Source organism: Parasteatoda tepidariorum, chromosome 9 (assembly GCF_043381705.1).
Source record: "Parasteatoda tepidariorum isolate YZ-2023 chromosome 9, CAS_Ptep_4.0, whole genome shotgun sequence".
NCBI classification, from domain to species: Eukaryota; Metazoa; Arthropoda; class Arachnida; order Araneae; family Theridiidae; genus Parasteatoda; species Parasteatoda tepidariorum.
This window is the reverse complement of record NC_092212.1, coordinates 87,921,932-87,934,121: the sequence shown is the minus strand read 5'-3', so window position 1 is coordinate 87,934,121 and position 12,190 is coordinate 87,921,932. Positions and strand designations below refer to the sequence as shown.

General features: G+C 28.9%; 1 protein-coding gene across 2 annotated transcripts in view; it reads left to right on the top strand.

The window, feature by feature from the left end:
* Nucleotides 1-109: 109 nt before the first annotated feature.
* The window catches only part of LOC122272799 (putative ammonium transporter sll0108), a 17,274-nt gene continuing 5,193 nt past the window's right edge, over nucleotides 110-12,190 (top strand). The window contains exons 1-3 of one of the 2 annotated variants that reach the window (XM_071184905.1): nucleotides 110-220; nucleotides 4,416-4,507; nucleotides 6,919-7,093. Coding sequence is in view for 1 of the 2 variants with exons in the window: in XM_043056797.2 (XP_042912731.1) it covers nucleotides 4,450-4,507; nucleotides 6,919-7,043 (183 nt within the window). In the remaining variant the exon portion in view is untranslated. The remainder of the gene's footprint in view (nucleotides 221-4,415; nucleotides 4,508-6,918; nucleotides 7,094-12,190) is intronic. The other variant, XM_043056797.2, reaches the window with a different exon arrangement.

Sequence of the window (12,190 nt, the reverse complement as noted above, 5' to 3'; positions counted from 1 at the left end):
GCTAATGTTTTAGAGCCATTTGTTGGTCTATTTAAGTTTATTATGTTTATAATAGAAACTCTTGCTTTGCGACCACACTGTCTTACTAATTTTCTCTCACTTTTAATTTTTCAATAAGTGCCCTAGATGAGTACCATGTTTTTATTTTTGTGTTAATTGTTATTCAGACTGAATGATATATTTGTTTCAGAGGATATTGATCCAGATGAAGATAGACTAGGTCAATATTTTTGAATCATTTTTTAACTATATAACTTTATATATATGTACTTTATAACTTTATGTACTTTATAACTTTATATATAAGTACTTTATTTTTAAACAGAATACTTTCATTTTTACTCACAAAAATGATTTTTATTGGTTATTTGTGTTAAAACAGGGTGCATAGCCTTTTTAAAAAGTGCTTAAGGGTGCTTAATTTACGTTTTTTAAAAGCATTTACTTTAAAGGTGCTTTTCTTCATTAGGATTTTGTAAAAAGTTCTAAATTTTCTATCTTTCAAAATGGCGTTTTTTTCTTTGCTGTGTTGATTGTCTTCATAAATTTTTTTTTAAAAATTACTTTATAAAATCTTTTGCTGAAAGTGGCAGGGGTGAGTGTATTCTGGGTTTGTTGTATTATCCTTCCAGATCTTAATAATTAGGAGTAGGCATATGATTTTTCTGGGGATGTCGTGGAATTCCGCGTTTTTCGTGACCATTGATTCTCGAACTTTCGCTAATCCAAAATTATAATCTGAGGAAATTTTCATGAATACCCTCAATCTAATATCAAACTTTGAAACCTTCGTTTATTCCAGCTAACGAGACACTTACATACGCGGGATTCTTCTGCCGATTGATTCTTTTGCGGATTTTCACGTTTTTGAATATTTGAAACTGTGCCGGAATCTGCTAATATTGCAATCCCTACTCACGTGGTTTGAAAAATCAAACATCGATTTTCGTATTTACCTAATTTAAAAGTTGCACATTGAGATTCATATTCATGTGATTTAAAAATCGTACATCGCGATTGGTATTCACTCAATTTAAAAACCTAATGTTGCGATTTATATTAATGCGATTTTAAAATCCAATGTCGAGATTCATGTTAGAGAGATTTTAAAAATCCAACTAAAAAATTAATTACTATGAAGGTGTGATTCTTCAGTAGTAGATAATTTAATTATAAATATTATTTTAAAAAAATTATGTTAAATACAAAACATGTTTGATAAGTATCAAGTAATGCATTTACAATTAAAGAAATAGTTTATAACATTCCTACTGAGAGTCAATACTAGATGGCCTTTTGGCCTTGTTTACTATTAATCTAAGTATTTCGCTAATATTGGTTAGCAGTCCTTAATTAACTTTTTATGTAGGTAAATCAAATTACATGCTTAAGGTAATCTCAGATCCTGTTTTAGGATATTTTTCAAAAGTCCTTTTATTGTATGAAATTACGTTTGCAAATAATATGGTATTTTTTTTAATTGTTGGTTTGCAAAAGCAACTTTTAAGTTTTGTTCATCTCAGTTATGGTGGCACAAAATTTCTTTCTAAAAAAAATCCACAGTTTTTTTAATTTGAAAAATGTTTGAGATCTAAATTTTTTTGTATGTTAAAATTTGCTCCATCACTGCTTTTGTTTTGGCTTTTAAAACAGCAAAAATTTAAATTATTCTTTTATAATGATTTTAATTTAGGTGGAAGAAAAAAACCTGTGACAGAATTTTTTTCGGGCTTTCAGCGACATGCCTCTCTAGTACTAATATCTTTCTGCAAGATTCTTTTAAATATAAAAAATATACTTTTTAGTAACCCAAACATCAACTTAAATAAATGTTTTTTTTAAAAAATCTAATATTATGGCAGACATTCACGCATTTTGTCAATGAAAAATACACCTATAATTTCCTTTTAAGCATTTTTGTTAATCATCATCACATTAAAATAAAATAATAAAAAAGTTGTGAAATCCGTAGCAGTAACTATCGGAAAAAAAGATTGAAGGCGAAATCAAGTGAATCAGTTTCTTCGAAAAAGGGTTACTAAATGCATGTTTTCATTTCGAAATTCTGTTGCTATCATAAATAATATCAAATTAATAATATAGGATTTTAAAAACTATGTGAAATCAAAATTAATAACTAAATAAAAAAATTAATAGAATAAAAATTTCTGCTGAGAAGAAAACCAAAATTATTTACTTCCTAACGGAAAAATCTTNATTTACGTTTTTTAAAAGCCTTTACTTTAAAGGTGCTTTTCTTCATTAGGATTTTGTAAAAAGTTCTAAATTTTCTATCTTTCAAAATGGCGTTTTTTTCTTTGCTGTGTTGATTGTCCTCATAATTTTTTTAAAAAAAAATTACTTTATAAAATCTTTTGCTGAAAGTGGCAGGGGTGAGTGTATTCTGGGTTTGTTGTATTATCCTTCCAGATCTTAAAAATTAGGAGTAGGCATATGATTTTTCTGGGGATGTCGTTGAATTCCGCGTTTCTCGTGACCATCGATTCTCGAACTTTCGCTAATCCAAAATTATAATCTGAGGAAATTTTCATGAATATCCTCAATCTAATATCAAACTTTGAAACCTTCGCTTATTCTAGCTAACGAGACACTTACATACGCGTAATTCTTCCGCCGATTGATTCTTTTGCGGATTTTTACGTTTTTGAATATTTGAAACTGTGCCGGAATCTGCTAATATTGCAATCCCCACTCACGTGGTTTGAAAAATCAAGCATCGATTTTCGTATTTACCTAGTTTAAAAGTTGCACGTTGAGATTCATATTCATGTGATTTAAAAATCGTACATCGCGATTGGTATTCACGCTATTTGAAAACCCAATGTTGCGATTCATATTAATGCAATTTTAAAATCCAATGCCGAGATTCATGTTAGAGAGATTTTAAAAATCCAACTAAAAAATTAATTACTATGATGGTGTGATTCTTCAGTGGTAGATAATTTAATTATAAATATTATTTTAAAAAAATTATGTTAAATACAAAACATGTTTGATAAGTATCAAGTAATGCATTTACAATTAAAGAAATAGTTTATAACATTCCTACTGGGAGTCAATACTAGATGGCCTTTTGGCCTTGTTTACTATTGATCTAAGTATTTTGCTAATATTAGTTAGCAGTCCTTAATTAACTTTTTATGTAGGTAAATCAAATTACATGCTTAAGGTAATCTCAGATCCTGTTTTAGGATATTTTTCAAAAGTCTTTTTATTGTGTGAAATTACGTTTGCAAATAATATGGTATTTTTTTAATTGTTGGTTTGCAAAAGCTATTCACAACTTTTAAGTTTTGTTCATCTCAGTTATGGTGGCACAAAATTTCTTTCTGAAAAAAATCTACAGTTTTTTTTAATTTGAAAAATGTTTGAGATCTAAATTGTTTAGTATCTTAAAATTTGCTCCATCACTACTTTTGTTTTGGCTTATAAAACAGCAAAAATTTAAATTATTCTTTTATAATGATTTTAAGTTAGGTGGAAAAAAAACCTGTGGCAGAATTTTTTTTGGGCTTTCAGCGACATGCCTCTCTAGTACTAATATCTTTCTGCAAGATTCTTTTAAATATAAAAAATATACTTGTTAGTAACCGAAACGTCAAATTAAATAAATGTTTTTTTTTTTAAATCTAATATTATTTCAGACATTCTCGCATTTTGTCGTCGAAAAATACACTAATAATTTCCTTTTAAGCAATTTTGTTAATCGTCATCACATTAAAAGAAAATAATAAAAAAGTTGTGAAATCCGTAGCAGTAACTATCGGGAAAAAAGATTGAAGGCGAAATCAAATGAATCTGTTTCTTCGAAAAAGGGTTACTAAATGCATGTTTTCATTTCGAGATTCAGTTGCTATAATGAATGATATCAAATTAATAATATAGGATTTTAAAAACTATGTGAAATCAAAATTAATAACTAAATAAAAAAATTAATAGAATGAAAATTTCTGCTGAGAAGAAAACCAAAATTATTTACTTCCTAATGGAAAAATCTTTTTGCAAGAATTCGGTAATGTTCTGTGACAATGTAGCCACGATTCTGCTAAAGGGGGAAAAAATATCACCCATTAGTATATTTTTAAAATTTGTTACTGAAAATACAATCTAGTTAATTCTTACCCGAAAAATTATGTTTCTTATGAAACTGAAACTTTACTCTGAGTTTAAATCACTTAAGCTAGTGTATTTTATTTTTCTTGGCGGAAGAGCTTTTAAAAATCAAAATCAGTTTTAAAATGCGCATAATTAAAGATAGGTTACTTTCATATTTCTTATATGGTTTTCATTCTATGTAATTATTTAGAATTAAAACTTACTACTTATTCCACTTGACATTTTTTTTCTATTTATAATATGATATAAAACTTATTTAGCATTATCTTTGTTTCCAGGGAATGTATTAAAAAATATGAGAGAAAGGGGGATATGGTGCTTGTTATCCTGTATGCTAAAGTTGCTCAAAATCATATGGCAATAAAAAAAGGTAAAAATGTTTTTTCTTCTTTTATAAATTATCAGTATATAGAATTGAAAGATTGTCTGTGTGCTTATTTCATTGCTCATTTAACATTTATTTAACTTAGTATTATTAACGAACATTGATGTTGATCAGGTTCATTCGTGGATCTTCTAGTTCAATAAAATAAATTTTTGAGAATTGTATTTATTGAAATATTTAATGAACAGGAAATTTTTTTCTGTGTCCAGATAGCTGATAAACTGAAGTGAATAATCCACTCACAGTTAAAGGGGAGTTTAGTGTATAGTAAAATAATTATTATAGGGTAAATTTTGAAGGAAGATATTGAATAAGAAAGAGCAAAGAACACACTTTACTATCACTATTGTGTAAAAATTGTACACATGATTCAAAAAGACAAATTTTTTTAACAGAATTGATATCATTATTTTTTTCATTCCATTTAATTTTGAAGAAATGTTTAATTTAAAAGAAAAATAGTATTGATTTCTATTTCATTTATGCACTGATTTGCTCTAGATGTTGGAAAATTCTGTTGATTTCATAGTATTTTGTGTAATTAAAATTTTTTACTTATGAACCATGATCTTATTTTCCATTTTGCATTTAATAAAATTGTTATTTTGTTAATTGAATACTGTTCTATTCAAAAGTATCAAGGGGTATTTGTAGCTTTGTTAACTGTTTTAATAAATTACACAAAATATTACATTTGTCTTAGACAATTGGAAGCAGGTTTCTAGAAATTCAAGAATTTAAAAAAAAATGTTTTGGATGTTTCAAAATAATTTAATTTTTAAAATCATCCTTCATTCTTGTTTAGCATTTTCATTCTTGTTTAGCATTTAGCATTCTTGTTTAGCACTTTTGTTTAATAATTTGATTATTTTCTTTAATATATTGTATTATTATTATTATTTAGTGGTTTCTAAAATTATTTAATACCAATGTAAGTTTCAATTAATAATTTCTTTATTGTATGATTATTTCTTATATCTTTTTGCAAGTAAATATATATTTTTATTTGTCTTAATTATCAACTGTGAATAAATGATCAATATATACCAAATAATTATTTCTTCTCTCTAAATTGATTTATTCTTGTGTAGTAACAAAATTGTAGTAAATTCTTATCTCTCAAAGCTGTCAATTTGGATACGTATTATCAAAATTGTCTCATGGGAAAAAATATTTTGTATTTACAGGCTTGTAAATAAGGATATGATTCACCTATTTATTTTTATAAACTTATAAGCTCACTAAATGGAGATTTCTATAATCAGTTTTGCTGACTAATCTAAGTCTTTCCTATTTATGTTTATTTTGATGCTGTAATATTACTTAGTTTAATTATAACTTTCATTATCATTCAATTATTCTAAGATAATTTTAACATTTTTCAAAAGCTACATTTTCTGACCTGACAATCAATAGTTTATAATATATCAATTAAAAATAAAAGTTGAAATTTTTAAAAAAAATTGTTTTTACATTTTGTTACATTTGTTTTTGTTACATTAAATTTGATACTTTTCAATTTCATAAAGAAGCATTTCTGATGCCACAATTGGCATTACATATATTTCCTAGCTTTGGCTATGTTATTTTTCAATAAATCACCATCCATGGATCTCTTCTCATGATTCTTAAGGTCTGTTGAGAACAATTCAATTACTTTTTAATTTGACTTTTGATTTGGCAGGTTGTGGGGCATTTGTTTCCCATGGCCTGTCCTTATTAATATTATTATGCAAAATTTATTTAACTAGAAGTCCTATGGATTAATTTTTGTATCTTGAGTACCAATTGCTACCAAATAAAAGTTTTATTATAGTTTATGATCTAGTTTCCATCTTCTACTGTTATTTTCATCATCCTGTTTTCATTACAATCTTCAATTAGTCAAGTATACCATGCATCTTCCAACTTCACTGATTTTCATCTCAACAGCATTATAGCAAAAATATCATAAATTAATTTGCTGAACACAAAATAGTCTTCTTAATTATATTGAAGCACATTCTTTTTATTTTATGTTCTTTCCATTTTCAGAAACTTGTACATTAGAGGCTGTTATGAATTATTCTTTTTAGTGGTTGTAAACTAAATTAGAATTTTTAAAACAAAGTAAAAGCCTTTTAGAACTAAAAGTTTTAAATTTTTTTTATTAAAGCGTTAGCAATCATCTATCTGACAGAATAGTATTTGTTTAAATTATTATGTTTTGTTTTGTAATTCTTTTAATTCTAATTCATGAAATATTAATACATTATCCTTCCTTGCTTGGAAATTTCTTAGTAGTTGGAGTGTCTGCCTTTATTTTTTTGCTATCTTATTTTGCCTCCGTATCTTTCTTAGTTATTTTTATTATGAGTATGTTATTTAAAGAGTAATGTATTTTATGTTCATTGCAGTGTGCGTAGCTCCAAGATCTAGAGTAGCTTTGTTTAACAGGCTTCGCTCCCAGACTGTCGATATCTTCATGTTGAGAGCTTCCATGCCAGCTCTACTCAATGGGGTGCTTTCACCATTCATCTCTGTAAGTCTTAATTTCATTTTTGGAGAACAAGACGTTTTACTTTCAAAATGGTTATACTAAATGGTTAAATATTTAGTATTGAGTAGTTATTATTATTTACTGTAATTTTGGAATCCAATTACATATCTTAAGAGTATGCTGTGCAGCAGGAGAAATTCTTCATTGCAAATTCTCTTTCTACATAGTAGGGATGAGATTTTTTAGCGGATTTCCGTTTTTTTCGCTTTTGTTTGTAGAATTTTAACCTTTTTTTTTAAATCAAAAGCTCAGATTCTCTAAAAGTTTAAGATATTTTTAATAAATATTTCGCTTTTACTGGAATTTAAGTTGTTGAAATAAAATAATTATAATTATTTCCGATTTTCAAAGATAAACAGAAAATTCGATCTACGTAGCTGCCAGCCCTTCCGTATTTTTACTTATTTTAGCTATTTTCTCTTATATGCTCAGAAAATAAGTTTTTTTCGTATTTTTGCCTGCCCTGCAGATAGCTGGTATTTTCCAAATTCAGACGTCGCTGCTTCCTGTTTGCTGGCCCGAAAGCAAGCAAAATAATAAAAAAAATATTGGTTTATTTGCGGTGAAAATATTTATTTGCTCATTCAATTAATCTTGTAAATTTTTATTTATTATGGCTGAGAAAGAACAATCCAAACAAGCCTTTAGAAATCCCAAGTCCAGAACCAACTAATATTTTGATTCTTTTTCACGTGATTTTAATATCAAACATCGATTTTCGTATTTACCTGATTTAAAAGTTGTGCATTGCGACTCTTATTCATGCGATTTAAATATCGTATATTGCGATTCTTATTTATGAGATTTAAAAATCCAATAGCCCGATTTGTATTTACACATTTTTAAAACCCTATTTAGTGATTCGTATTCACTCAAGTTTAAAATCCATTGTCGTGATTCGATCATGCAGTTGTAATGTCAAACATCGATTTTTGTATTTGTATGTGATTTTAAAATTGGACATTGGGATTCATATTCACGCGCTTTAAAAGTTTTGCATCGTGATTCATATTTACGGGTTTAAAAATTATTCATCATAATTCATATTTACACGATCTAAAAATTACACACCGTGATTTGTATTTTCGGCATTATTTGTATGTATATATATATATATTCATTCTTAGATTTCCTCATTTTTACTCTCTAACTACTCTTATTCCTGTACATAGGTAGTTTAAAGTGTATAGGAAAGTAGTATATCTTGTGTAGTTTCAAATCTTGAGAAAATGTTTTCAAAAAGCGTGCAAATAAGGGCAGGACCACTTCTCCATTGTGTACTTTTAAGAAATCCTTCTATAATTTGTTTGCATTTTGATATTTTTAAAAAAAAATTTTTTTGGAGGTTTGAAACTTCATGGTTTATGTTAGGTTTACCTTAACACATTCATTCAACCACAATCTATTTTGTCCCCCGTCGGTCCATAGCATATTAAAGCGCCGATCATTGGTAACCATTTACATGTTTGATTAAATATTTTCGGGTCCGCACGTGCATATGCTGAACTGGGTTCGGTGAAATTCTTGCACTCTCATATGCAACTCTCGTTTGCAAGAAATTCTCAATTTCAAGCTTCATTTTCCACCCTCTGATATCGAATCAAAAAGCCTCTTGATCTTTTTATAGTGGCTAATATAATCAGGAAAAGAGTTCTTTGTCAGAAACTTACTAGTTACTTAATCATGATCATGTAGAGTCCTTGAAAATTATTTTGCATTTTGTTAATGTATGTAGTGCTAAAAAATATTTATAGTGCTTAAAAAGTACTTAAAAGGTNTAGACCGCAGATCAAAAATCTTATTGTAAGCTTTGTGAATAAATACACCACATGTTTCGAAAAAGAGAAGAGTATCTATTAATATCTGAGCGTGTTCTGCAATGAACTGAAAGTCTTTGCAAACGTCCACCTGTCCATAAAGATTCTTGGAATTGAAAAAGAAGATATTTTTCAATTGAAAAAAAACCCTTAAGGAGAAATTTATCTGGTAAATGAATACATTTTGCTGAAAAATAAAAACTATACAGATATGCTGCGCTCACGCGGAAAATTGTAAATTATGCGGATAATTGTGAATTATGCGGGTTTCCGCATCTTCGCATAATTTATAGGGCCCTAATTATAAGTTTTTTTATTATATTTTTGCTATCTGTTCTTTACAAATATGTTACAATGCTTTTTTTTTTTTGTAGTTTTCCCCTCTTTTCCCTTCTGTAGCATGCTACCGCATATACAAATATGAAAAAGTCGGCAAAAATTTTCGATTTTGTGTTGTCCACTATTGATCTACAATCAATTAGAAGTGAACTATTGTTCACAGGATTTCTCCTTGAACACAATATTCTGTTAGCTGCTGCGGACCATGCATCAAAGTTGTTTTGTGCGATGTTTCCAAAAAATAAGACTGAGTTTAGGGGTAGCATGAATGCGTCTACTTTGCAGGCAATTTTGATTCACCAAGTCCCAAATGATTTAGCCTTGTTATAGACAAATGTTTGATGAAAAGTTTTTAAAATCAGCCAAATCTGCTACAACTGTAGCACTTAACAAGAATAATTGATTATTTTTTTATATGTGTTTATTGTCACATATGTTTGAGTAATAATAAAATATTTTGTTTTTAAATATGTTTTAAATTACTAAAATCAGCTATCATTTCTGTTTAATTAGTTTGTTGAATAAGAATAATAATCAGAAATCTTGTCAGTTGATATGTATTATAATCAATTATAATTGTTACATTAAATCTTATACAGTTACAATTATGCAAACATATAGTGTAAAGAAGTGAACTTCAATGTCGCGACCGCATGACGTGTTCCTATTTTTTTCCCTGGCAGGTATGCCATGGTGGAACGAAGAATGCAGACAAACTCATAAAGCACAAGGACGAGCCTGGAGAATATTCCGTCGATACCTAACTGTTGAAAATTTAATTCTGTTTAAAAAATTCTGTGCACTCGCTAGGAAAACTGGAAGACAAAGCCAAAGAGAATCTTGGATTAAATATATAAGTACCATAAATAACAATACAAAAGCAAAAGAAATTTGGCCTAAAATAAAAAAAAATATCTGGTCATTACAACCCTTTACCTATTACCCATCTTGAAGTAAATGGAAATAAAATAACAGAAATTGAAAAAATAGAAAATACCTTAGCCGAAAACTTTTCCCGAGCCTCTAGTACAGAAAATTATTCTCAAACTTTCCAAAAAAACTCAAACTGAGAAAAAAGTACTTAGACCCTCTGTTGAACCTCATAATGATTACAATTCTCCTCGGACAATAACTGAATTAAAATCTGCTATTAATAAATGTAAAGAAACATCTCCAGGGCCTGACAAAATTCACAATAGTATGTTTAAGCACCTCTCTGATACCCATTTGGAAATAATTTTAAAACTGTTTAATAGAGTTTGGCTGAATAGACAATTCCCATCAATATGGAGAAAATCATATATAGTTGCCATTTCTAAACCAGGTAGACCCTATACATTCTACTAATTACCGACCAATCGCTCTTACAAGTTGTCTTTGCAAACTCCTAAAGAGAATAATAAACGGAAGGGTAATATATATTTATTGGAATCTCGTATTTTATCTAAGAGACAAAGCGGATTTCACAAATGTAATTCAACTATTGACAATCTAATGCTCTTAGAAACTGATATACGTGAAGCGTTTTTAGAAAGGCAACATCTTGTGACGATATTTTTTGATATTGAGAAAGCGTATGATCGAACGTGGAGATACGGCATTTCAAGGGACCTTCTAAATTATGACATTAATGGAAACTTTTTAACTGACAGGACATTTAAAACTTTTTAACAGACAGGACATTTCAAGTTAGAATGAATAACACTTTATCTGACACTTTTAATCAAGAGGAAGGTGTTCCTCAAGGTAGTGTCATTAGTGTAACCTTATTTCTTATAAAAATAAACGATATTTTAACCACGTTACCATCTACAGTGGACGGCAGGTTATTCATTGATAATCTGCGGATCTCCTGTAAAGCATCTCATATGCACACTATCGAAAGACAATTGCAGCTCGCTATTAATAAATTATCCCAATGGACTGAGTTAAATGGTTTTAATTTTTATACAACTAAGACAACGAGTTTACACTTCTGTCGATGACGAGGGCTCCACCCCGATCCTGAACTGTATCTCAAAAACTTCCGCATTCCCGTTTTAAGCGAAACAAAATTTCTTGGTTTGATCTTAGACTCTAAACTCACTTTTGCATCTCATATTAAGCACTTAAGAAAAACCTGTGGACTGAAATTAAATTTACTTAAAGTTTTGACAAACACCTCTTGGGGTGCAGATACAGATGCCATGCTCAAAATTTATAGGTGTATCATTCAATCTAAAGACGACTATGGTTGCATTGTCTACGGATCAGCTAGACAATCTGCTCTTAAATATCTTGACACCATCCATAATTCTGGCATACATACAGCAACAGGAGCATTTCGCACATCACCCATAAAAAGTTTAAACGTTTTATATCATGAACCAACTCTTGCTGAACGACGCAATAAGTTAACATTGAGATACTATTTTCATGTCAAAAGCCATCATATACATTGCATGTTTTCAAATGTTACAACTCCATTTTATGAAAGATTATTTAGTAACAGACCCTCTGCAATACCGACTTTTGGTTTGAGAGTAAGAAAGCTTTTATCTGACCTAAACCTAGAAGACTTTAATATTTTACCTGCGAGCGAATTAAGACCTCCTTGGGACGTCATTTCTCTCCAAACTATTGATATTTTTAACAATCTGACAAAAGCACAAACTGCTGCTGACATTTACTTACAGCTTTTTAATTCACACCAAGAACAATATAGTAATTTTAATTCCATTTTTACAGATGGCTCTAAAGGCCTTGACCATGTTGCAAGCGCTGTTGTTACCCCTATCTCCACAATATCTGAAAAATTACATTCAAAATGCTCCGTATTTACATCTGAATGCCATGCGGTTTATCTGGCTCTTCAATTTATTTCTTCTCAAAGGTTGAAAAAATGGATAATATATTCAGATTCAAAAAGTGTTATAGTTGCCTTACAAAATAAAGAACTGAATACACATTCTATTATAAATAATATTTTAAACC